At 41.3% G+C, this 27,693-nt stretch overlaps 2 protein-coding genes across 2 annotated transcripts; one reads left to right on the top strand and one right to left on the bottom strand.

Moving 5' to 3' along the window:
* Positions 1-10: 10 nt before the first annotated feature.
* Positions 11-1,802, top strand: LOC110856012 (39S ribosomal protein L52, mitochondrial). The gene is made up of 4 exons (XM_022104455.2): positions 11-236; positions 304-376; positions 477-609; positions 702-1,802. The coding sequence occupies exons 1-4, from the start codon at positions 167-169 to the stop codon at positions 837-839; spliced, it is 414 nt and encodes a 137-aa protein (XP_021960147.1). The 5' UTR covers positions 11-166; the 3' UTR covers positions 840-1,802.
* LOC110856011 lies at positions 1,372-27,508 on the bottom strand. The gene is made up of 7 exons (XM_022104454.2): positions 26,931-27,508; positions 19,482-23,244; positions 9,422-9,796; positions 5,147-5,229; positions 4,445-4,634; positions 4,027-4,152; positions 1,372-2,982 (listed from the first exon to the last, which is right to left on the bottom strand). Exons 2-7 carry the CDS (start codon positions 20,491-20,493, stop codon positions 2,852-2,854), a joined length of 1,917 nt encoding a protein of 638 aa, XP_021960146.1. The 5' UTR covers positions 20,494-23,244; positions 26,931-27,508; the 3' UTR covers positions 1,372-2,851.
* Positions 27,509-27,693: the final 185 nt, after the last annotated feature.

Genomic DNA, 27,693 nt, shown 5'->3' with positions numbered 1-27,693 from the left:
CCCTCTGCACCACTCGCGGCCAGTCCGAACTCCGGCTCCTTCAACAATCTCACACGTGCAGAGTCAATTCAGCGTGGTCCTTCCTCGCATTATTTTCGGATTGCTAAATTTAATTGTCGACCTCACCAGTCGCTGGTTGGTCTTCTTCAGGCAAGGCAAGGGCATAATGTCATCCAAAATTCTAGTCGTGGCGACCTGCTTTGGCAGACGGGTTGGGGCCCAGTTAAATTACTTTAGTAAGCACAAAAAACAAAGCGGGATTTGATTGAGTACCAATTTCTACAATTTAACATTATATTGTAGGGGCACGAGGGAATCTAGTTAAGAATTATCACGTCTCGCCTTGCCTTTCTGCTGTAGGAGCATGGAGGAAAGAGTACGTTTGCTTTATTTTAATTAATCAACTTGTTCTGTTATCTATCTTCTTCATGAAAGCAGAATTGTTCCTTTGTTAATTGTAATCGTACTGCACGTAGGCAAGGACTCTCCGTAAATCCCACTGCTTCTGGACCCTTGACAGACGGTCCAGATTATTCCTTCATCGATGGCAGACCCACCCCACCTGGCTCACGCAAAATAAAGAGGGCTGAAAAGCAGCTACAACTTGCTGTAAGTGTTGAAAAAATATTTCTTGGTTGAAGTGTAAACCGAATCTATTAAACTATTATATATATTCATATTATGCTATCATTTTTTTATAGAAAAAGATTATTGAGCTTTCCAAAGAAGTGGATTTTGCTGTAGAATTTCGTAAGCAGCGAGATGAAGAAGAAATGGCTCAGAAGGCCAAGACTTTGCAAAGAAAATTGAAGCCAAAAGGGAAAGAGATGGAAGAATAGCCTACGCAAACAATCAAACAACAGTCGTCAAAACTAGATTTTTTTTATTTTCATACAAAACACCGTAGTCAATTATTGTAGTTGTCTTCAATATAATATTCTCCCTAAGAACGAAATGACGTGCACTATCATCACACACAATGCAGCAGTTTAAAACTTTGGAAGAAGAATCTCCCCAAATTGATGAACTGGTTGGTTACTCGGTATGTGCATATATTAATTCAACATAATACTGCTTCCGTACTTCTATCAATTTCAACTAAATGCTCCGGGAAAGAAATCTTTATCAAATTTTCAAAAAACATATTTATTTAGAGTTTTTCATATTACCAATTTCATTCATAATTCACTGCCATAACACATATTTCTTAACCAGTATAATTATTTACTTACATAATATGATCATACATAGAAATATAATATCAGTTAGTGAATATCAATTTTAAGGGATTTAAGGATTAGATTACGCACCATCGTTAATTGAATCAATTTCATTGCACTTAATTTACCCACTTGGATGTGGTTTGATTTCCTTCTATTACACTTGAATAATTGTACTCTAGTTGAAAATTGTATTTACACAGTTTCTACACAATTAGACATAATTTCAAGTCCAGGTGGTACTTTAGTAGAATAAGTAAATCACTGCTGCACTACGGTTATAAAATATGAGTAACAGTTGTAAAGATGGGTGCTTTGTAGAAGGAAAGTATAAAATTAGAGTTAACGTAATTATTCTCAAAGATTACAAAATTCTTGCGTCATTCCGCCCAACCAGTCGTTCAGGAATAATATTATATTTCGATTATGCAGTCATTTCGCCAGACACAACACTTTAGAGTCAAAAGTTACCAATGAGTGGCAAAATAGATAAGTTTACAGTATGTGAATAACATTTATCGGATTTACCCTTGCCGTTTTTTGTGTAGTTACTTAAAAAATAATAAGTATTATTGACATTCACAGCCCTCTTCTCTGTATGAATAACTTGCATTACCATCGGTACACACAACACATCATATTTATAGCATAAATTCGCTGTTCACATCCGTGCACTTATCAGTAGGGAAATATATATATAGTTTCTATATGGGCGAGCAACACATTGTTAGTTGGGAATTTAATATTATCCATGTCACACTGACAATCATTAAATACATTATGTACACATCGATTTATAAATCTCGTAGTCGTTTAATTTCACGGGGTTTAAAGTAGGATTTAACTCGTGGACCTCGATTAAATTCTTGTTTGATCCATTTTTAATGTTTGAACTTTGGAACAATTAAACGGTTTCAATATAAAATTGCATAAAAACTAAAATGACGGAAGCAGAGACAGTTTGCATTGCATTCCATCCAATTTCCAAAGCATTTTTTTGTAAAATGAGTATTCCAAAACTCTTACATACTCGTGAACAACTATAAACTTCCTCCCTCGCCCATTCCCGTGGACAAACTCTTCTATATCGATCCAGATTCAAAGTAAAATAGATTACATTCTACAATTACTGTAGTTGCTAGTTTAGAGCTAGAATAAAAAAGAGAAGCGTTTACTGGGTAGAAGTTGAACCTGCATGAAATCTGTAACCAAGATCTTATAAATTTTCTATAGTTTTCAATTCACCATAATTATCTTGAATAAATGGGTAGAGTGATTGTCGTGTTTGGTAAAATGCAATGCCAAACCGCTTCTCTATATAATTTAATAGTATTTTCAGAAATATGATTTTTTGCTAGATATATTATTCTGGTTATATAAATGGCGAAAATATTACTATTGAATAGCGGAATGAGGGAGGGAGGTTAATTTGGGAGGAAGGTAATTGTAGGCTTTTTCGTAGCATAATTTCGTGGTCAATTTGTCTTCGCAATATTTTATGAAAAATTAAAAATTAATCATTCCCGAGGTTTTGACGTTATTGGACTCGACTGGATTATTCCTGGATCTGCTTCTTCTTGATGTTCTCCACCAAATTGTGATGACAAGTTTAGCCTAGGTGTCTCCAATAATTAGAGGATGTGAAGGTTTTCACAGTTCTTAAACTTTGCGTCTTCTTTTCCCAACAACCAAGTCAGCATTTGCCTCGCCTTAGCACTGGCTTTTAGAATCCCTCGATGTTTGCACCAATGATCTTGAGTTCCTGTGAAAAGAACAACCGAGTATAAAAATGATTCGGATTACTCTTACGTGTATCACAGCCGGGTACAATCGGCAGTATTATTTTTGGACTAGAAAGCATAAGTAGATAGAGGAGGATACGCTAGCTATTACGGACAGCGAGGAAAGAGGCTGCAAGACAAATAATAATCTGACAGTTTGAATAGGCAGTAGTGCTCTTTTGATCATATTTGCTCAAAACTTTCTCCACAATAGGGTCTCCTTGTGATTGGATTCTAGCAGTAAAAAAATAATAATGCTTTGTTTATTGTTCAACAAGTCTGATTCCCCAATCATACATCTTCTCCTTTTCTATTGGATCACAATCTTTAAAGCTTTTGGTCCTTCTCGTATTCTAAAGTCTTTCGGGATATTTAATGGGAATCTGAATGAAATTGCTCCGCTTTCTTTGCTTCTTTTATCAGTCCCTTCACATGTACTTTATCCCTTCTCGTATACAGATTTGAATCCCGGTTGTTTGTCTGTTGGTGGTGTGGGATTTGCTTTTTTCCATTTCAATTGAACCAGTTTGCTTGAAGATTACCAGCTTTTTCTTATTTACTTTGAATCAGGAGGGTTCTGATGAAAACTTTGAATGAGAACAACCACGCTTCTTCATCTTCCTACATAACTCTCCAATTCTCTATAATTTGACTATACAAGTACTCCTAGTCGCTGATGGTGGTTGGACAGGTTTGACGAAAGTGGGGGGACGAACTACTGCTGTCTGATTTCAACAATAATGTGGGAGGACGAACAAGGACATCTCATTTCCATTCCTCACTATTCCTGACTATTTATTTTTGTCCAACTTTCGTCGGCAATTTTTCCATTATGTATATTTGTTGAGAAGGAGCTCAACTTTCACATGCATTCCACTCGGGCACTTATCTCCCTGCCCTTGAAAAATAGGGAAAAACACTGTCGACACGTCATCTCTCCCTTGTCTCATTTGGAATATGTCGTCGTGTGACTGGAAAACAATCACATGTTTGCAGGACTCGTAAGGTCAAAATTTATTGCTTACCACAAAGTTCTATTTTTAATCGAATTTGATGTAGAATTCCAACGAGGAGCTCATCAACGTTGTGATTAATTCCGACGGAAATCTCCATAAATTTGACACGGTTAGCGACGGCAATGCATCGACCATCTGCAAAAAAACCATCTCAAATAAATAATTGGATCACCTTAATTTGCGTTCATAAATTGGATTGGATGTGGAAATGCTTGAAGGCAATGAGATTTGTCGTGTGCAATTATTATTTTTGTATATCAAAGAGGATGGGTTTCTTGGTTATTGGACTGGTCGTGATAAAAGTTGGTTAGTTTCTTCCGTGTGTGAACAGTAGGGAGCACAACTTGCAGTGTACAAGTAAGCAATGATGGTGGGGGGAAAGCTCTCGTGTCATGTGTAGGATGCGATAAACAGATATAAATGTCACCTTGAGTTCCTATTACTCTGCTTCTGGCTAAGTCAATTTTATTGGCCACAATAACAACAGCCTTGGTTCTGAGGAGATCCATTTCTTGGAGTCTTCGAAGTTCGGTTTCCATCCTCTGAAAGCTGGCTCGATCCACGACGGAGTAGACGAGAAGAAAACCATCTGGTGGTGTGAGTCGGTTCAGTTCCGTCTGAAATTAAATGGCAAGAAATCCTGAGACCGATATTGGCAACAATCTCATCAATTCTCATATTTATGCTTCTCGTCATTAACCACACTTGCACCTCGTTCAGGTTCGCTGTCAAGTGGGTGGGAAGGTGGGTGGCGAGCAAGATTGTTCTCGTGGATATGGTGGCAGTGTGGCCATCCAGAATGGTTTATCTCTTTCTTGCACATGTAGCCACCAGCCAACCAAATCAACAACTTGTTCAACTGTCACTGCCCACTTTGCTTTCCTTGCTAAATAGCTTTGAGATCGTATGTCACAGTGTTGATGGACGAAATAATATTCAAACTAATGTTGATGTTTATATTTCTGTCAAAGTATATCATGATGATAATTTAAAGCTTGGTTGGTTGGTTGGCTGGAAATCTCATCAAAAAAATGCTTAGATGAGACTACACACATTTGAATTTTTGTTATTAAGAAATCTCTACAGACTGCTGTTGGCGTAACGTAATTGCATATCTGCCAGGACTTACTTTCGTGTTATTCATCTTGAAGAAAGTAATTTCCGATTCTTCCCCGTTCAGCATCACGGACACGGTCTTCTCTCCCTCCACATCTGCAACATGTTCACAAAATACACAAATACAAATGTTGTACCTTGATAATGAAAGTCATTCGGTCTGAAAATGTACATACACACACAAACAGAGATGATTTACAATTTCTCAAGACTTGGCTTTGACATTTGGATGAGTTGGCCTTGTGCTATGTATACATGTTTCAAAATATTGTTACATAATTGCACATGGGCCGCCTCTACGTTTAGCAGGTTCACACCACCGCGTTGTATTATTTTTAGAAAGGTGTGATATTTTAAAAAAAGTATCGTAATGCATGACGTTTGCGCGTTATGACAGTATTATGAAATTTTAGAAGCTGTGAGATGCAATCAGTCAGCTCAGCAATAGTTTTTGCAAGCGTTGAGAATATTTCGTCTTGGGTGTTTGGTTAGAAAACGTTCAATCGGCAAAAAAAAATAGTAAAGTGATACAAAGTTTGTTTGTATTACAAACCACCAGCAACTTTGGTCTTTTGAAATCAAACAGACTGGTGTTGTTTCCTTCAGCTCAAAATAAGTTGGAAATGCGAATTATGATGCTCCATATTTCAAGACTTCTCAGTCAGTTTCTTTGATAGTCGTTTGTAAACATTTTGTAGGCACGAAAACAGCTTCACATGCACCTCAAGTCGCGGTGTCACTTTCACCATGAAGGTTTATTTTCATGTAAGGATGGGTCATGTTCAAATAATTGAGATGTGGAGGAAAATTAGACGGGTAAAACTAATAAATATGCTTGCTTAAATCAATACGAAAGTCTCTGACTTTCCATCCGACACGAAAGTTGACTACAAATAGGATGAGGTTGCCATTGTAAATATACGTATACGCCACACATTTGTTTCCGTTGTGAAGCATGTCAAGTTGAGTGTTCCAATTGAGAATGTGTTTTGATTTGCTTGTTAGCCTGTCACATCCAACCCAAATTTCGTAGGACAAAGCTGTATAGGGAGAGAAAGTGACGCGTATGGAAATGGAGAAAATTAAAATCATTCGTATTAATACGATGGGTAGGGATGCTCATATGAATATAGGCAATATTAGGCAAGGATTTTTTAGTACTCAAAATCCTCATATTTTGAATAAGTACCGGATGGACTGGTCTTGAGGAGACATTTTGGTCTAAAAAGGACGACGAGTTATCTATAATCTCGGCCGCTAAGGCTTTGGTACGTTTGTTGTATGTGAAAATGTGTGTGGTCGAGGGAGATAATGAAGCACTTTGTATACATCGGTCTGCATGTAGACTTCTGCTGGGTTTATGACTCGTCAGGATTTTCGCATAAAATTCAGAGGGATGTATAGTAAGCCGCGCACTCGATCAATCTTTCGCTGCTTGGAACGTCTCTTGCAATAAAAGTGTCCACTGGCTGAGGCGGCTTCTCGACCACCTCGATCGAGAAGCCGCCTCAGCCAGTACAGCATCGTTCTCTGAAATCTCCGACAGAAATCCTACTTCTCCAAAGCTGCAAAATCTCGACTAGTTTTTTAAGTACGGATGCTACTGTTCTGTTTCGTGAAAAGTGCAGATGCTCATAAAAATATGATAACGACTTTTTCTTGTACATCCACTTTCGATATAAATTGTTTCCTTGATGCAGTTTGGTATATTTCAGCCGTGCCGACTATATGCGTTCATCTTCTCTAGAATTATTCCAGCGTGTCACCTCATTTGCTACATGTTTGGACGCCTTAGCAAGAGACAGCGTTTACTGAACATGGGAAACCCGTATCGCCGAAAATGGGTATAGTGAGATTTATGCAAATGAGGTGACCTGCAACAATAATTTTAGAGTATGTATGTATCTCATGCATGTTCTCACTATTTACCAGCTTTTTAAAACCGAGTGGGTGACATAATCTTTAAGTTTATGGATGGCCTAAGAGATGAATTTGAATTGGCTGTATTGTCCCCACTCTGCGCTTCCAGCAACACGAGTACGTTTTCCTTGATCGATATGTGTTTTCTTCCTGCTAAATTTATTTTTATGGACACCCCAGGAAGACAACACGATCGTTATGTCGACTGCAGTTGATGATGTGATCCTGCACAGGTGTCACCCGAACCAATTTTTCTTTCCTGATTTCGGAGAAGGCTGGCAGTAGAAGGAGTTTTAGACTTGCAAATTGGCCCTTTGTTAAGGAATGAACTCCTTAAATTTGAATATCGCCCAATTCAAGTGACGATTTATCTCCGTTCAAGTGCGAAATGGTGTATCAGTATCAGCGGGAGTAATCAGTATAAAAAGTCCATCGACATGCAAATTTGATGAGGAGTCGCACTCAATTTTCCAAGGTCTCGAAACCTTGCTTTGCTGCTCCGACTGGTTCGTGGGCGAGTGTGCTGCAAATGATGAGAGATAAAGAGCTTTTCGAAGAATACATATTCCCCAGAAATTTCGCGTGCAATTGAATAGGCTTTTTTGGCAAGAGAGGATTGTGAGAGTAAAAAGTTTTATCCGAGTGGATTAGTTAACAGGTTACATAGTTGCTGGTGTGAAGATAGGAGCGACGTGGAGATGAATTCAATGGAGGTGCATTGTCTTTATAGGGGCAGGTGGTATATAGAATGAGCGATGAGAAGAATCGGGTGGGCTGGTGGTCTTGTAAACACTTGCAGAAAAACTGGGTGGAATATGGATTTAAAATCTGCGAATGATTCTTTCTCTCAAGTTTGGAGAGGAGGAAATGTGGCATGTTTGTGCGATTTGCATCACATCTTTATTTCAAACTTTCCAAATGCTGAAGGAACGTAATCACATCCTTTCTCTGGACTCCATTTCCATCAACTCGAATTCCCAGCCCTCGTTAACTCTAATCTGTTATCGTGGTTTTCAATATCGCTCAGTATCGTGTGTGCATGGGGCCATATTATTAGAGGCCACATCTTGCTGTCACTAAGCAATTTCCACTAAACAAGAGAAAGGTTCGAGTAGGTCAGATCAGGTTAGAATATGCTCTTTTAGAAGGGAGAGCGCTGGTGTGCGGAAAATGGAGAGTACACCAACTGGAAAATCTTTGTAATAAATAAGAAAGTTGTTGAAACTGTTGTTTGATTTAGTTTAAAAGTTTTCACTTACACGGACGTTTAGTGAAAGGTCTTCTTTTCCCAACTTTTTTCATACATACATAGCTAAACTCTCAAGTCTAGTTTATTGTCCAAGCAGCAGTCTTAAGTTTTTTTCCTCTCTCTGAAAAAGAGGGCCAGAGGCTGTCTATTGCAGGATGATTTTTTTTGGAAGGGTGTGCATTTTTTGAAAAACTTTATACGTCTTGAAAATTTAAAAAGTTTAAAATTTTCGAGTGGTGATTATACAAGGCGTTTCATGTTAAAAACACCATTTGTACGTATTTGACGAGTGCATGTAACCAAAAAGTTTAGTATGATGGTCACAAAGCACGAAAAATGCGTGAATTTTATTGGCGTTTTCTAGGATTCATAGCCTATTAGTGAGGGCAGGCGAGCATAGCGCCTAATCGGTGGCACATATTTACTAGGTGTGATTATGCACGCGGTCTCGTAGATTCAAAATTGACATCCGGAAGCCTAAGATAACGGGGTTGCGCTGTAGGAGATGAATTTTGTACTTGGGTTGGTTTAAAATATTAACGTTGCAGCTTCTTATTTCTCGCCCTCGTGGTGGTTGGTAACTGTACAGTGAGTGAGCGAGCATGAGTGTCTCCTCTCCACTTTGTGATGGCACTTTCACCCTTTCATGTTTTATGAGGCTGTCAGGAAAAGGTGAAAGTATGACAATGCATGTAAGCCAGGCTGACGTGTGTGAGTGTGTTGGACTGGAGAAAGGACGTGAAGCAGCCAGACAGCTTACATTACACACACCTCGCAATTCACATTGTTGTTAACATCACTTGTTTGAAAATCTGCATTCCACGTCTTTTTTATCCCACCATTGGGGGTCATTCTCCACAGTTGACTCTATTTCCCAGCCTGCCTTCCTGCTATGAATTTGTCATGTTACATGCAAACACAATTGACAGGGTAAATAGCACTTATCTCTCTCAAATGAAAATATAATTGATCGTTGATTTCTCCCGTGCTGACAGAATGCGACTCTAATCTCACCCTTACGTCAGGAAGTCTGCTGACATGCTCTGACTGCACGATTCGCTGGATTTGTATAGTACATACACAGAGAATGAATGGATTGATGAAAGAAAATCAACCTACCGTCTTGGCCGTCGTAGGCGTTGATTGAGTCGGAGGTGAGAAATTGTGAGATTAGGGCTGACTTGCCCACTCCTCTCCCTCCAATCATGGCCACTCTGTAGTGGGTGGTGGGGCCGGTGGGGGACGGTGGCTGTGGGACAATGCTTGGTCGCGGACTCTGGTTTGGCGTTTGATTGGGAGACGCACGAGAGGAGCGTCTGCTGTTGTTGCGACTGTTGGCTCTGCTGCTAAGGTTGGCCGGCATGAGGAGTCCATCTTCGGATGTGAAGGCCCCATTGTTTCCTCCCTGTTGTGGGTCTGGAGTGGTGGGAGTGGGGATCAAGCTGTTGCTGCGAGAACGTCTTCGTCTAAATGAGTCTCCTCGGTTCACGATCCCTGCGGAATAATAAACAGTTGAGTATGTACCAAACTGCCAATACTAATGCCAATGATTATCTTGGGCATGTTCATACAAAGCCATTACACATGTTGCAAGAGCTAGATCAAATGCCAGTAATGTGTATGATGCCCAAAAAGGCAAATATCTAGGTAGGTATAATTATTGTAACAGGAAACCCATCAATTAGCAAGACTTGCTTCCGCTGCTCACTCTCCCTGAATTTTGCACAAGTTGATGTTTGGATAAGAGCTGGTCGGATTAGGAGTCTGTGAGTGTAATCGTGTATGCTGTGTTGGATTTGGCTTGGCTGAGCGAGTAAGCGTAGCGGAACAAGTGGAGAAAATTGGGGAAAGGTTTGGAATTGTGATCCCCGTGTTCGTTGAATGGGTTTAGGGAAGAATTGTTCTGTTTTGCAGGAGTACCCGAGTGTATTCTTCCGACTGACGGCAGAGTGAATTTTGGCTTGGCTGATCTCAACTTGGAAACGTTTTTACGAAAAGAGCTAGGAAAGTTTAAGTCATTAAGTATTTATGACAAAGACAAGATGCTCTACTTTTACCCACATTTCCGCCAACCCCGTCTTATAGAGTGCCATATACATACACGTGCTACATGCAGGCGTACATCTTAAATCTCAATGCTATACGGACGTATGTTGACTAGCAAAGGACGAGCCGGTAAGTGCAGTGTACCGGAAAACTAAAAGTTCTTATCCCTTTTAAACACGCTGTATGCCCTCAAGATCTCGCCTCGACAATGGCTCCTTCCTGATTTCAATTCCTCGAGTGTCTCTGTTGAGATGCTGTTATGGTCCACCCACATACAAGCTGCCCTATCTCTACACAGTCTCCTCCATTAATGTGGCCAATTTTTATGAGATCGAAGCACTATTTTCGCGGCATAACTTTTAATGGTTTTCTCTTGAACTGATTCAACTTTCCTTCCTACATGCTCTCAAGTACCGCGCCATGTTTCCCACCACTTGACCTTCCAAGTTCCAACTCTTTGTTGGTGGCGGATGCCCAAGAAAAAGCTACAACAACGTGATGGACGTGGTCACATCAAGTCACTCCATGCATACGTGGAGAGCTGCTCACTAAATCTCGCTCTCAGAACAGAATAGCAGAGGTCATTTCATTTCGCATATGTTGAATTCTGAAAGTTCAATTCAAACAAGTTTTTGTGTGTGTGTGGGAAATGATGAGTTTCACACCATCGGCGAGAGGAGTGTCATTCTCGGAGCCGGACAGATTGATTGACTGTTGTCGACAAGGAGCAAGTTGCCCATAATGTGAAAATCGTGTAGTTGGCAGTGGTGAAATTCATACAAACTTTTGGTTGAGAAGGACTCGAGTTCCTCCTTTGGCTGAACTCAATTGTCAATCCAAGCTAAAGTTGCGCACAAATGAAAATGTGGAAAACTAATTTTGAAATATGTGTTCATCAACCTGCCGAGAGTGACGTTGTACGGTCATTTCAACGAAAATAGAGTTATTAGTCGGTTAGCATCCTTCACGTGTCAAGGCAGTCGTTACAAAACCGTGTCCCTTGTTGCACTGCACTTTCTACTCGCTTTTTGGAAATGAGACACCTTGGTAAAATTTCAACCGAGAATTGTGACGTTGTATTTATTTATTATTGTTATGCAATTGTTGTATCTCGTCAAATAAGATAGTCATTGACCTTCCTCTTCATCAAAGGAAGCAATTTCTTTTTGCCCAGAGCTGTATTTGAAGTATTGGGTCGTCTATAATGCGCACACCCGTATTCTCTGTCGCTAGCTGTTGCCGAAAATAAATATCTCGGGGAAATAAATAGTAGGAAAATAATCCCATTTCATGGTTGATTTAAACCAATTCTGTAGAGCAAATAGAGCGAATGGGAGTGTTGTTTGTTTGTGTGATGGAGATGACGACTATGCTCCGATCCCTTCAACGTCTGTCTCACTGATTTACTTTTCAAAAAGACTCTTCTGTATCTCCTTAGCTCTCCTTCTCGTGCTTCTCAGTCGCACCACAGACGTAGGTTTTCGAGCATTGTTTTATTTTTATGCAAGTTTTCAAGTCTGTGAGAATTAGAACGGGCAGTGCTACGGGTGAAAGTTTTGAGCTGTGTGCTAGTTGGTTGGTGGGTAGATGAATGGTTGGTTGGTTTCCTTGTCTTGTGAGATATTTTGATTCCCTCATCTGATCTTATGATCATCTTATTACCTCCGTGGTACAAGTTTGTAGTAGGTTATGCAAAATGAAATTGTGGCCGGTTTCGGAGATTGCGGCTGATTTTATGCATACATACTCTGGTGCATCTGCTACTCCTCAGTCAATTTCACTACTCCAAGCCAAACATTCTTCAAATTTGAATTTCTCGATGTTGTGACGGGTTGCTGTTGCGGTTAAGAATGTAGTTTCGTTTTATTCATTCGTGGGGGGAACTATAAATTGTCAGTTTTAGCATGAGGATGACATGCAGTACTACACAATACATATGTGGAATAGATAAAGCTCTTGTGTGGCCGGGAATGGGGCGACGGGCGAGATGCATGGGAGGTAATTCTGGAGAACATGTACACACAGGCTGCTGCCTGACATATTGTACTATACGTTGGGATATGAAGTAGTTGGGTTAATCCGAAAATATCTCTGGAATTGGCTGGAGCAGGAAAAGTTAGAACGAAGGACATCTTCTATTACTGGTTCCATGTCGAAACGGCTTGACTCGCGTGTTACGTGGCAATACAACCCAACTGTGTACACAGTTCATAGCTTAGAATTTACAAGGGTGAAATATGTAATGTAGATCTGATTAAAAATGAATATCTTTCTAAAATTGATGGGCGAGCTAAAAAAAAAATGCAATCCTCCTCTTGCAAAATGTGCAGACGTGATGGATCTTTCTGCATATCCGTTCTTTTTTTATTCTCTGGAGCTGCCAGCCACCCGACCCAGAGATAAATGAGCCCTCTGTTAACTGTCGCTCTTCGTTTCCTACTTATTTTTTCTGAACTTACGCACATTCAGAAAGTTGGCTCCTCTGTGGATGCAGTCGTAAAGTTTGATGATGTCATAGAGCGAGAGTCGATGGGAAAAAACGTTGCGGAAGTTGTTGTGCATGCATGGCGTAACTAATAAGAAGGACGTCTTTATTCTACCCACTACACTTGCATACCGTTTGCGTCATCGTTCGTTGTCAACTGGAAATTCTAATTGAGGCAGATGTGTTTATAGTGAGAATACGCACGTGTGCACTATAGCGGCTCTTGTGCCCCATGCCATTTTCGTCACTGCTGATCTCACTGCATCTCGCCGTATTTCGCAGCAGAGTAAAAACTATAATCGTAAATCATTCCTATCCGTTACATTTACATCATCAGCTCTTTAGTTTTTTCGGCACCGAGCAAAGTCTAAAGTCAAAGGTTCGTGATGTCATGAAACAGAGCTGATTGGCGTCCCTCTGACTATTTAGCGGCATTTTTTATGGCTTTCAATCTGGAAAGAGGAGTATGTAGTCCTCTTAGGATTAGAATTTAGTATGCAGTCGTCTGCAGAGGTGCTGATGTTTCCAAAAAAATATTCTTCTCATGATGTAAAGAGTTGTGTATGTTATGACTGGTGTCTGGTTATCGATGTTGATTTTTAGAAGATTGCCACCGTACCTAATCAATTACCTTGCGCGGCAGACTTACAAAAACATGTCAGACTTGTGTGGTGGCGATTGAAAATTCGGAGAATCTACCAGGTCAGGTTATGTTTTGTGTCTTCCGCTCACGTAGCCAATAAGCCTTCATTAGATCAACTTTCGCATAAATTTTGAAACTATTTATACGAAAAAGTCACTCGGCTCCAACAGCCAGCCTCTCCACCCGGAAAGAACGGCGCAATGATACTGAACGAGAGAATATTAAAACTGACTAATTCCAAGGAAGGGAACAATGCACAACTCGTCGGCTTATTAATTTTTCTGATATTTAACTATTAATGCAAGACTTGGATGGGAGTACTTCCTGCTCGTCCTTAGACGATGAAATCTTTGCGTTGTCGCCAACGTACTTGGAGCGTTTCAGGTCAAGCTGCTGAGCTTTTCCCACTTACGAGATTAGGAACAGAACAGATGAGACATTATGTTGACAACAGGCAAGATTTGTTTGCATGCAGAAAAAGGTCATTCCACTTATTCTGTCCTCATCCTTGTTCATGGTGAGATTCTCGTCTCCTGTTATTATTATTCAGATGAGATCTCTGTGTGTACGTAGTAAAAGTTGTCCGAGTCCGTTTGGCAGATATGGATGTAGCACATCCCATCCACTGAAGGAACTGAACCCTGCAGTATTTCACAACTGCGTAATTTCCTCAAATCCGTAAAACCAAATGTTACGACGAGTCATTTTTCTAGACTGCACAGTGTTCAAAGAGGCCAATTTATTGGAAGTAATTCCCCGAGCACTTTTCTCTTAATATTTTTGCATTTTCCGAGCTCTGGGGGGTCAAAGACGTGCCCATAAAAAATTTGACGAGCCACACCCACTTTGGGTGTGGTTTTTTCCTAGTGGGTTTAGGGTCAATCGCCCAGTCCAAACTTGTGTGCTAAGCGATTCTACACCTTCTAAAAAAATTTCATCAAAATCGGTCCATAAACAAAAAAAGTTATTGCAGGTCAAAGTTTGGCGAAAGGCAAAACACCCCTACTTTAGGGGCGTGGTTCTCCGAAGAGTGCAAACTTCAAACTCTGAAAATGGTTGTAAATGATGGCCCCCATTGGTATGTACATATTCTGAAAAAATGGAGTTCTGAAATTTGCACATTTCCATGAAACATGGCCGGGAACATTGAAAAAAATCATGTCGAAATTGTCCAAAACAGGCGAAACTCAACATGACGTAGAGTAGTAAAAATCGATATCTAGCTTCAGCTAGGGCTAAAAAGTGCGTCGCAAGTGAAATTGACCCATGTCGTAAGGGAATGGCGTCGACTTGTCGAATTTTCGACATGATCCTATAAAGCTCAAATTTAAAACTAATACTCCCCCAGCATTCAAAATAAATATTCTAGCACTTTTGGCAATGTCGACAGCCAATTTCGCCGATTTTGAAATTTAGACATTTTAGGGTCGACATTCGGCGAAATTGGCTCGTCAAATTTTTTATGGGCACGTCTTTGACCCCCCAGAGCTCGGAAAATGCAAAAATATTAAGAGAAAAGTGCTCGGGGAATTACTTCCAATAAATTGGCCTCTTTGAACACTGTGGACTGCCACCAAGAAATCTCATCGAATCTCTATTCAAATTCTGCTGTCTTCTTTTAAAAAAACACCCCAACGAACCAAGTATGTAGTACTTGGACTAGTTTACTCCGAGGGTTGAGCAATGACCGTGCTTTCCAAGTCGTCGCTTGTGCTCAGTTCTCCTTGACAAATTTGAGTTTCAATTATGTTCCCTTCAGCTTTCGTAGTGCGGATTAGCTTTCACGAGAAGAAAATCATTGCATGAACATGTGTGCTAGCTTCCCCTCTCCTTCCTCTCGTACACTATTTAGTGCTAATCTTAAGGAGGACGTCGTCGGGCAACAGCAGTCTCAGGACTGTAGGCGAAAAGTCTATCTGTCCCTAGCACTTTTCTTTCTAAGACTTTCACTAATCACCCAAAGTTGGGACGGATGTCTCACAAGATGAGACCTTCACTATTATTGCTCTGACTCAGGCTCACTAATTTAATTATATCATCTCGGTCTTATTCCCATCTTTTACTGCTCCTTCCTACTCGCATGCGAGAGACAAGTTGCATATTATGTATTATTATCAACTTTTTGGCCTTGCATACCAAACGGCTGGTGATGGTGAGAGGAAATGAAATTTACGTTATGAACTTTGGTCCTACTACTAATTTCGAATGAGGAATGGCCATGTAGGGTGCTTTCTGGACGCGCTCTCTATGTCACGAGTCGCAACAATGCTTGTCAACTAAAATGGCGCATATACAGAATATAGATGTATAAGCTTTGTTTTAGCCAAACGTCTGTGCCTCGATGGCTGTTTGATTTTATGTTTTCACAATTCTTGAGAAAATCGGAACTGATTGTGGAATCGAACTTGGGACTTGGAGAAAGGAAGCAGGCCGGAAATTGGCACCCGCATAAAACGAAAGAAACCATGATTTGAGCTGCATGTGAAGTCGTGGAGGGTGAAAGCTGAGTGTTCAACGAAAGCAAGGCACACAGACAAGGTCGCTCACTCAGCTTCTGTCAACTTTTTCCGCTCACAATGGGTGAAATTGTTGGTTGGGATTCCCCTGTCCACAGATTGATGGGGGAATGTGAAGTGAACATGGGCTTCATGTTATTTGGAGGGGCATGTGTCAGACGAGATACACGAGCCTTTGTTTTTATTATAATGGATATCGTGGATTCAAAAACGTAATTGACAGCTGCGGGATACGTGTCAAAAGTGTCAATAATGAGAACTAATCCTAAGTACGAGCAGCCTGTTGTCTATTGAGCAATTTTCCTTGGAATGTTCACACAATTCTGCAGACAGATTGCTCAAGATGAAGAGATGGGTACATGTACTTTGTGGGATTATGTAACTGCATCGGTTATGAAAGTCAAAGTAGGCCAATCACCAAGTGTATAGAAAAGTCCACCAGTATTTATACTTCATTAACAGTATATCCACGACGGAAAGAGTGGTTGGTCTTGTTAGCCGGATTGGCATGAAGTGGGAGCTCTGTATAATTTAAGGCGTCGATTACAGTCATAACTAATGTTTCATGTGGGTTTGCAGGATGCAAAAATTGGATTGGATTCTGTCACGAGACGTGGATGGAAAAACGGCAAGTATCGTCCCATGCATGCCGCACTCACTCCAATGTAACCATATCCACTTGTATTGGAGAAAGGGCCTGCCTTTCTCATGTTTTCCTCCAATATATGGCTCAATAAGCTTCACTTCATCTCTGTAAGTTTTTAGAAAATCTCTCCGCTTGGCATGCTTGAGGCGGATTGGAGAGTCGGTTTTGAATGTTTAACTACAACCGGCTGTTGCTGCTGGCTTCGTTGCCACCACCAATATTTTTTTTTCTCTAGTTGCAATATTGTGTCGAGCCAGGCATTAAAAATATCGTATCCTCGCATATCATCCTCCTCCTCCTCTCGTGGTGGTTTGTTGCACAACGTCCTACACACGGCTACTACGAACGAGAGTGAGAGCAGAGTTGTATGATTTTCATTTTCTTGATCCCAAAATAAGCGCAGAAAAACTCTGGATTATTGGAGAGCATTTCTCGGTTCAATCTGATAAGTGTTGGCTATTTTCCAACTCGTAATCGAGTATTGGTTCTCGCCTCTCTCTCTCTCTCTTTGCACCAGTGACATTTACAATACATTGGCCTTCTTCTCATCATCATTCTTTGTACATACGTATTACGTACTGCATGCTGCCACTGGTTGGTTCGTGGCTACGATCTACTTTGATTTTTAGTAAATGCTTTTTTTCCGCCTCGAATTCACGCAATTTTGAGACGGGATGAGTGACTTTTGCTCTTTAAGGTTTCATATCATTATTATCACCCACAATTCATCATGAGACGAGATTTCGACTAGACCTCACCTCGTGGATGATTTGAATACGGCATGTTATACGTGGCACGGAATACCACGCTCTGTTGAAAGCTAACGATTCGTGTGGTGCAGTTGAAAGTTTTGTGATCCTTTGCGGAATGATGAATTGGCAAAGTGGATTTGCAAGAGTGGTGGCGATGTATCAGTGTTATTGGGACGGTTGATGGAATGAATGAATAGGAATGCGAAGGTGGGCTTGTAAGAGGTGCAACCTGCGGCTTGTTTTGTATTTTCTCCTCCTTTTCACCAGCCGTAGAAAACATAATCAATTCTTCACGGGAGAAGAGGGAGACTGCTTGAGGAAAATTGCCAATTCCTTCAGTGTCACCTACTTGCATACCTCTGCTACCTGCTCTTTGTGGCAAATGGTTGAATTAGATTGTACTTTGTTCTCGGTCTTCTGCGCTCGTGACACTGGTGAATTTTCCATGCTGATTTATTGCTCCTTTTAGGCGTAATTTCCTCTTTTATTTATATGTGTGGAAATGCACCCTTTCCTCCATTCATTCCCCTATTTTAATCTCCTTATCCAAATGAGTGCTGCACTCAAACAATACATTTTGTGAATGGTAACACATTTCAGTTGAGAAATGGACCCGTCACAGGCGTGACCCTGACTTTTCCCATGCTGCAGACCTATAGCTGTGTTGGTTAGGTTAGCTTGCACGTGCGGTACCTTCATTTATCAAATAAGGAGTAACCCTTGAGTCATTTCGTCAATTCTTCATCACCATAAATTTAGTTACCACACGTTTTAACGGGCATTCAGTCCGAGGGAATGTACAAGTGATGGGCAGTAATCCGACGGTGATTTTATGTAATCATCGTCAAGATGAGACTGCTGACTAATTCACGCTGAAAAAGACGTCAAAATGAATAATCCGAGAAACTTCGCCTGCCTTTCACTCGAAATTGTCATGTCTTTTTAACGAAAGTGCACTTGTTTGAAATGCAAATTGACTCTTTGTTTGGGATAATATTTTACTGACTGCGCAATAACGACGTAGTGGCGGAAACTGAGCTTGTAAAATTCAGCGAATCGAGACTCTGTCTCTTGATGTTATTGGCCCAAATCGTTGAGTGAATTAAAATGTGCAGCCGAGTATGCGGACGTCTTGCTTTAGGAATTTTGGTCGTCTACCTGGCGTGGCCCGTGTGCGGAGGAGAACCTGGCATTTCCTTTGCAACGTGAGCAGCAGCAGAACAATAAAAACGAAAGAGCATAAATCGAATTTCGCATGCACGCGATCCCATATTGAATAGAGCAGCCGTAGTAGTCGTAGTAGCTACGCTGTACTTTCTCTTTCCTGCATGATTGAACTTATTAGTGGGCTGGGCTGCACGGGTTTTATTATACAAAGGGCAATACGACCCAGGTAGGGAGAGACTGACTGAGTGAGCAATGCTGTGGAAAGCAGTCGTCAGCAAAGGTGAAGCGCACTTTCGTTCCCTTTTCTTTACTTTCTCTTCTTTTACTTCTCTCTCTCTCTCCAGGTCAAAAGCCACATTGGGCACCACTACTCCGCTCACTCCTGCATATGCAAATATGCTCTCAGCACTATGTATGCCTTTACAAGGCCGCAGAGTGGATGAAATAGCTACAACATTCCAACAACTACTTACGAAATAGGCTGAGGATAAAAATTTAAATTATGTTGTCGGATGACAATTTGCCGCAATGTTGTAAAGCTTGTAGCATATTTATGCATCGTTTTGGTGGTTGGGCTGTAAATTTTCAGTAACCTGGCTGGTTTGCAATTGAGACGTAGGAAAAGTGTGGATGGATGATGTGGGTAAAATACGAATTGGGTTTATAAAAGTTAAGAAGGAAATCCTATTTGGCAAATGAAATTGTTCGTTTCTCGTGAAGGAGAGTGAGGGGAAAAAGTTGTGAGAAAGTAAGTAACCCGATAGACATGAAGGTACTATTATTGGGCAGTGGTGGTCGATCGTGGATGGAAGCAAGGTGTGAGGTGAGCTAACTCGGTTGGATGCAGCAGAAGCAATTTGATAAAAAATAGTAAAAGTGCCTGAACATGAAGTGATGGGAGAAGAAAAAGCTTTTTCGTCTCACCTTTGGGAGTTAGGCTGAAGGATCTCAGGCGGTACGACTCTTCATCCTCGTCCTCAGGCGAAGTCTGCGGATTGTTGTCCGGAACATCCAGGTATCTCTCCTGCTGAGTTCTCCGCGGACTCTTCATCGAGTTCACTCTCCGCTGAGAACCCGAGCGGGATGCGGTGGGGGACTTGGGGAGACCTGCAGGCTTGCTGTTTGAATTCATGTTGCTCCCCCCATTGTTCCCCCCTCGTCGCATGGGGAGGAGTGGGGACCCTTCGGGGGTGGCAATGGTGGGAATGATGACTGGTCCTCCACCATAGCCATACTTGTCCCCTTGTTCGGTCAGACCTTTATGGTCGGCGGAACCTCTCCGCTCGTAACCGCCCCCGCTGTGACGCCTTCGGAGGTGAGGCGATTCTCGTGGGGCATCGAGGAGGAAGGCAGCGTTGATGATTTGCTGCTGCTGTTGTTGCTGTTGGTGGTGGTGGTGGATTGGCGGGGGTGTGCCTTGGTGGTGGGGGTGTTGTTGATGGAGAGAGTTTTGGCTCATTTCGAGCGAAGTAGAAGTCACGAGTCGTCCCGTGCTGGGGACTTTGTTGAGAAAAGGGTTGTAGGATTCTTGACAGTCTCTGAGAGCACCTTCGGAGGAGGCGAGGTCGAGATGCTGTTGGTATTCTTGCAATTCCTGTTCCCTTCGTTTTACTTTGGGGCGTTGTGATCCTGGAACTCGAGCACTTTGACTCCGATGCGCCCCATGCTGCTTTCTAGTTCTTGTTGGAGTGGACGTGGCGTTGGCAATGTGCATGCTGCCTCCACTACCTCGAGTCACATACTGACGAGAGTCTTCTTGAGAGTAGTTGCGACCATTGAGGTTCTGAGGGGGCAGTTGTTGTCGCCTGCCCGCTGCTGCAGCTGCAGCCACTATGGCTTGCGTCTCCATCGCGGAAAACCCGGGTGCACACATGGACGAGGATCTCCCCTTGCTGGCCATCAAGCTTTGATAGTGCGAGTCCAACTCAAGAGTCATATTATTAATGGAGAGCTTATGAATACTGAGCTGTGTGCGTTCTGTGTTTATGTCACCTAATCCTTGGTGAAAGTAGGCGACTTTTTTTTTTACTATTTTATTATTACTACGACGTCTTATGTTTTGTGAGAGTAATCTGGATCCTCCTCGAGTCAGTAGTTGGCTATCTATCTAGCTACATACGTACGTACGTATGTTATGTTGCGTTATGTATTCCGTAGTTTGCAATGTTATCACGTTTGAGTGATAAATGTCTCGAATGTACAACTCAAAAGTGGAAACACTGCCAACTGCTGCATCACCACTTCCACCAGAAAGACGTGGTCCGTATATCTAGCACCGGTCCCGAGTCAGTCGACAAAACTTTTACCCTCGTCTTCTGCCTCCTGCTCTTTCTCGCTAATGGTTGGATCTATCTAATGATTATCTACATTTCCCCTTGTCCGACTTGGGCTTATCATCACCAGTGGCTGTTCTCTTACGTATATGGATCAAGTTCACTCCTCGCCTCCTGTTTCACAATTTTCCCGATGAGATGACATCAAATTGGTTGAGTTCAGTGGGAGAATAACAACTGCATGCTGCACAATGGGGTCACACTTTTCTCTCCAAGGGGAAATTAGGGCGATGCAGACTATTAACTTTGAATTGTTGACTGAGTCTGTCAGCAAGATGCAGAAATTTGGAGACAAAAATTATACACCCACAAATCCTTCCTCCGTGAGAGTTATGTTTACTTACGTGGCCTTACTCTCACTCTCTATCTGATCGTCTCCATCTATCGTGGCGTGGTATTGACGGAGTATTATTTAATTCAGGCCACCCTCTCCCATGACATGTTGGCTTATCTCCTACGGATAATATCTTGGCTGAGGAGGCGGAGATAAGATGGCAACCAGAAAACTTGTTGATCCGTAAGGAAGTGATCTGTGTGAGTGACTGACGACCAGCCAAGACAGCGATCCGTATAATAATCTATGTCGAAATAAGTAGCAGGAGTTTCCTTGTGTCGTTCGTTCACTGCTGTTCTTTTCCTTTAAACTTTTACAGACTTTGGAGGAGTCAAATGTGTTTGGAACTTTTTGGAACGAGCACTTTGGTTAACTAACGACGATATATATTTAGTACGTACAAGTTGGGAGCTAAAGGGGGAAAAGTTAGGTTTGCTGCACTGCACTCGGTTGTTTTTTATGACGGGTCTACTTTTTTTCCTTGTTGGTTTCAACGTGCATAGTCACAGTCATCGTCGTCTTCTTTCTTCTTTTAGTCCAAAATTAACTCGAGAGAATCTTGTAAATGGCGTTTCGATGATGTTGTGAGGTGACTGGTGGTGAGGAGAATTTGAGAATTAATGACAGAGCATATCGAATGACACTCTGGTTGACTTTTCTTTGTTCCCTCCGTTTCGTTATGATAATAAACTCGGATTGTTTTTTTTCTTGGAAAGTAAAAGCTCAAGATTGATTGGGAAGTCCAACAAATTCCCAGAGCTGCAGTGGAAGTATGCGTATACGGATACGTACTAAATGTTTAGGTAGGTAGCTGGTAAGATTAGTCGTTGGTTGGGCTGCCAACTTTATTAGCACCAAGTGCACTAAACTTAATTGTAGCAATGGGAAGTCGACGTGAGCTAAATTGACTAGATTATTGTAGACTGCAATCTCAATCTCTGCAGTAGCACGGGTAGCTCCGAGTAATATTTAATTGCTCCTTCTCTATCTCTTTCTTCTCAATTTATCACGGGAGCTCTCTCTGACTTTGGACGAGACATGCACATTAGCAGCAGTGGAACCCGGTTGTGTACAGGCTTGCATTGATTTTGTGAATGGAGGGTGGGGAAACCATGCCGTAGTTTGAAGTGTGTGTAGTCGACGTGGAGTGAAAGTGAAAAGTCAGCAAACTAAAAAGTATGGATCGCTTTATCACTGATAAAATCTGGCGTGGCGTGGCGAGGCATTGTTTGTCCTTTCTTCCTTACTTGCACTATCTCGCTGCTGCCTCATTCACGGAAATGGTGGCGGTCTACTTCTCAACCAACTTGGAATGGAAAATGGAGGAGATTGTGCTTCTGTTGCTGCAGGCAGATTGACACTTTTGGCCGAGTTTCAAGTTAAACCAGCCAAATAACTCCCTCAATTTGTTAGATGCTCGTATGGTTTGTGGGGAAGCGCGTAGTGGACGACCTACGTACAACTGAACATACACTTTCGCCACGTCCAGTCAACCACTCTTTGCGTGATTGGATTGTGAATTATTTTAGCCTGTGTTGTCCATGAGCCAAATTTCGAGTGCTTCTTTTACAGTGCTTTATGAACAGTTAGAGCACAACTCCCTCAAGTCAACTAACTTGGTTGAGATGGAATAACTACCATAAATGTGAACAAGAACTCCTCACTCAGCCCGAGTTTTGGATTTTGTACTCGAATTTTTGTCCATTTTTGTCTCTTGGAGTGGAGGTTTAGGCGATGTTGTTGGCGAAGGAGAGATAATTTGGCAGTAACGCTGCACTCTCAGTGTTGAGTACCACTTGGCGTATGTAGCAGTGGGACAGGGTAACTCCCCTTGACCGAATTCTTGGAATTTTGTTGGACGTTTTTCTTGTAATGTTCCAAAGTTGGTAGGTTAGACTGTTTTTTACTCTCGTAAATATAATGAACGATTGAGAACGTCACTTGTTCATACTTTGTATGATAATAAGTACGAGCATAGCACTCGGTCTTGCTGGGATGACTTGTTGTCCCGCTCAGGAACCTGCCAAAAGGAATTAAAATCAAAGTTGACTCTCTTTCTTGGCAGCGAACGGATAAAAATAAAATTCATCGCATCGTTATTGAAGTGGGGAAAGGTCGAAAAAGCAATTTGAGGGAAGATTTATGGGACTTTATTAACTGTTGGATAATTTAGCTTAAAAATTACATGGTAATTACATCGACCACTCCACACAATGGATGACACACACGCTTTATTAAATCGAATCCATCATTTTTTTGGCATCATTTGTTCCCTGCGACACACTTTTAGTGACTTGTTGTCACATCTTTTTTGTAGGTTGGATGAAGGTCTCTGCACACACGTTGTAAATATGTGCTGCATGTGAATAGGGCTAGAAATGTCGTAAAGTATTGAATTTCTCTACTGGACTGGACTTAGTGATCCTGCCTACTTTCTTACTTTCCAGTAATAAAGAGGAATTTAATGACTGAGTAATGTGTTTGCATGCCACAATGTTAAAAGTTAATAAACGTACCGGGGTATGTATGTATATGCGTGTAGAGGATGTATACTATTAATATTCTGCATAGCAGTCGAATGTTTATCACTCATATCCATGTCCAGCCAGTTATACGACTTGGCTTGTGTAATAATAAGTCAAAGTGCATAAAGCCCTTCAAACCATAAACTCTGAATTATCTTCTTGCCAGGTTTACAGCTTGGAACGATATGGGTTGAGTGCTACCATGCATGCAGAAAACAGGGTGTTCTGGATGACAGGTGAAAGTGGACTTTGTATTTGATACTGACTGAACTATATCTCGTAATTTTTCTCCCTCTCGCTTCCTCACTCGTCAAAAGATATTGATTACACCTGTTATTTAGACTCACGGTATCTTCACAGCACGCACCGCTCATCATAGTTATCTCTCCATTTCGTGGCGTGCCGCGACAATGCAACCATTGTCCAAGGTTTTATGCATTCCTGCCTCCCCCGCTCTTTAACTGCGAATGGACATTTTTACATGACTGATTAGTGGTTGTATTACACTTTATGAGCGAGTGGGTCCTAATCAATAACACAGCTACCTGCCTGCCTCCCCCGTCTTCACACAAATTATTGACTCGAGAAGTACTTAGTTTTTAGTCCTCAATCATCGCAGATAATTCCTCATTATTGCACTCCTCTAGCTGCTTCATTCAGTTTTGGCCTGTGTATAAATAACAAGGACATCTTGTTATGAACTGCTTAATTATGCTGCTAAATTATTTGCGTATCATTTGTGAGAACGTTCTATGTGTCCTCTCCCGCGCAATAATTAATGATGTTTGACGTACGTAAGTGTAATTAATGCAGCCCAACATAATCGATTACCTACGACAGTTTGAGTGAAACAACAGAGTTGTGAGATGGGTGGCCATTTCCCGTGATATCAATTTGGTTGGAAATGTGGTCTCTTTGTGGGTAAATAGGAGGACATGCGATCCGGAATACCTACAAACGATTGGGTGAAAGATTGGATAGAAATATTTCCCAGGCTATTTTTATGCTGTTCCAAGCAGCATTTCTCTTTGACGTTTGACTTTTTTATTTTTTGCGAGTTTTAGGAGATATTTCAGTCTGAAATGATTATATTCTGGTATGCTGTTTGCGTGGGAGAAATAACGTCGTGTTCGTTAAAGACCGATTATAGAGGCAAGAATGTAATTTCATTTAATGAGAACAAATTGGCTACTTGCAACTGGAGAGGAGAGGTATTGTTAAGTGTGGTGGAAAAATACAAGTGGTTCCTTCCATACCTTCCTGATAAATATTGTTCGTGCCTTCCAAAGGATATTATGAGGGGACGGAGGGTCCCGACTTGTGAACCAAAGTGGATTTATCATATCCTTACGACTTTAATAAAAGATATGTACGAGAAGAGATATTTCATTACTTTTTATTTCTATCCCTTTGGCCAACAACTGTTGCGTAAAACAGGTTGGCGAAAACGGTGGAGAGAGAAAAATTGGATGAAAGCATGCTAAAGCTGTTTAGATGTACCACTATGCATGCAAAATTGGGTAACAGTATTCAAAGTCCTTCATAACTTTGAGGTTTTCTTTCTGTGCAACAACAAGAGTGCGGATACAAAAGTCCAAATCGCATACTCTCCATTATTGAGTTCCACCACCATAATTTGACATGAGACAGAAAGAGAGACCTCTCGCTTGGTGGCTTAAATTTCATTTTTGGAAGCTCCTCCATTAACTTTCTCCATTCAAGTGGCTCACTTCAAACCTGGCTGTGCTTGCTCCTCCGTCCGGAATTTTACGTGTACAGCCAGCACTGCGTGGTAGATTGGTGTTCTCTCGCACATTGGTAGGCACCTGTCCTGTTGTTGTGGCTTTTGTGCCCCCCACCACCGCCACCACCAACCAAAAACCACGGAAAATGTCGTCAAATTGGTTGGTTTATCTCGAGTTTGTGGAGCAAGTAGCATGGGTATTTTCGAAGAGTGGGTATGATTGGAAAATTATACCCGCATCGGTGAGTGAGTATTCGAATGGAGGAGTCTATTTGGTATTATTTCGCCCTCCGCTTGCTTGGTAGAAAAATATGGTTTGCATGAATCGGCCCGATGAAAGAAGAAAGTTGATGGGATGCGGGTGTGTGATGTACGTTATTATGAATTGTTGTTGAGGTTTAGATGTATAGATTTGGATGGATTGGCATTAAAAATGGACTTTAAATTGGGTTTCGTATTGATTTGGTGGAGTGAATTATTGATTGGAGAGTGAAATGCATGTGTGTGATGGTGAACGTATGTTACGTATGTAGTTGCATATGTATTTATTATGGGCTGTGTCGCTTGGGAATATGAGACGTATGTATCCATATGCCTGGCTCAATTTCGTATTCAGACGTGAAAAAACTGCACTGTATGGTCAGCATAATAAATCGTGTTTTGCGATGAACTATGGATGCCAAGCAGGTGGCGAAAATATTATTTTTTGCGAAAATGAGGAGAATTATACTTGTTGCGCATTAAGGGAAGAGCGTCTTTTCAAAGTTTCCTAATGAAACGGAGGATTTGTACATGCCTTTCATCCTTGATCCGTTCGTTCATGAGTATGAGCGAACATTCCAGGTGGACTTAAATCTAATTAGAAAGTTGATTCTGCTTATTTGGAATTAAGATGAAGTTTGTGTAACCTACATTTTTACACAGGACTGGTAGACGGATTATGAACAAGTCTCTCTCCGCTGAATGGGGAGACATTGAAAGGGAAGGCAGCAAAGCAGATCTCGCTTCCGCCTCATGAAATGGTTGATGAATAGGATAGGATGAAAATGTTCTCTCTCCGTCGCCATCATTTTCGCTCAAAAATGTCCATCTCATCCAGGCGAGGAGAGATGTATATATTCCACGTCTTGCTGCTGGCGAAATCTTCTTTGAGCCAGCCTTTCTTGTTCAACGGTCTTTGCCCACGGTAATTCCGTTGACTGAGTCAGTTTAATTATGAGGGTAGCGTACGAGAAAATCCTGAGGGATTACATTCTAATGGAATGGAAAGTGAGACTAACAAGATGACAAGAACTTTGTTAACGAGACTGATCGATATTCTAATGAAGACCAGTTGTCCCAAATTACATTGTGTTTGGGAGCAAACTTGTACATATTCCATGACGGGCAAAGATTAGATGAGTGACAATAAGCTGTATCATTCCTATGAAAACTTACCCCTTTCATAAAACTGGCCCAACTCAATGTCCAGTCAGTCAGTTTGTTGTTCTTCCCACAATGGTTTCCACTCCTCGTAAATATTGCACGCCTACACAGAACGACACGACAATTGCTTCGTTGATGACAAGTGTTACAGTGCGAGGATAAATGTTGGGATTAATTGTTTATTTTCCACCCCGACGGTGGAATTTAGAATTAAATCCATGCATTTTTCAGCTTTCACAAATGTTTTCACAAGGTGTCAACTGGTGTAAGTTATGTGGTTAAAAATGTAATGTCACAAACAAGCAGTAGTGCACGCCCAATCAGCTATTCGAGCAATTTACTGGTCTCACGAACCTTGTTTACTTGCATATAATGAACTGTAAGAAGTTATTTACCACAGTGTGCGGGTTAAAATTTTGGATTGTGTGTCCTCATATTGACAAGAGTTGTTAGTCTGTATCTATCTATGTGTGTACGTAGCAATGTGAGATTGTACTATGTGAGCTAGAAACTGTGTAGGTTGATATTATCTGGCATTGCATTCTGCCTACATTCGGAGCAGCTCTGGTTAAAAGTGCGGTGTGGACCTCTAAAGTCGACTGTGGATTTCGGGCCAGAATTTCACCCTATAAATACCCGGTTTGCGAACAGCAACGGGTTGCAAGTTGGAGAGAGACACTCGGATTCTCCAATGTCCGCCCCACCACACACACTGTACTCCAAATATTTGCAACAATACCAGCATTTTGATTTTAATTTATTACTGCACATTATT

The sequence above is a fragment of the Folsomia candida genome, unplaced genomic scaffold (genome assembly GCF_002217175.1).
Source record: "Folsomia candida strain VU population unplaced genomic scaffold, ASM221717v1 Fcan01_Sc014, whole genome shotgun sequence".
In the NCBI taxonomy this organism is placed as follows: domain Eukaryota; kingdom Metazoa; phylum Arthropoda; class Collembola; order Entomobryomorpha; family Isotomidae; genus Folsomia; species Folsomia candida.
The sequence above is the reverse complement of the archived record's forward strand: the minus strand, read 5'-3'. Positions and strand labels throughout refer to the sequence as shown.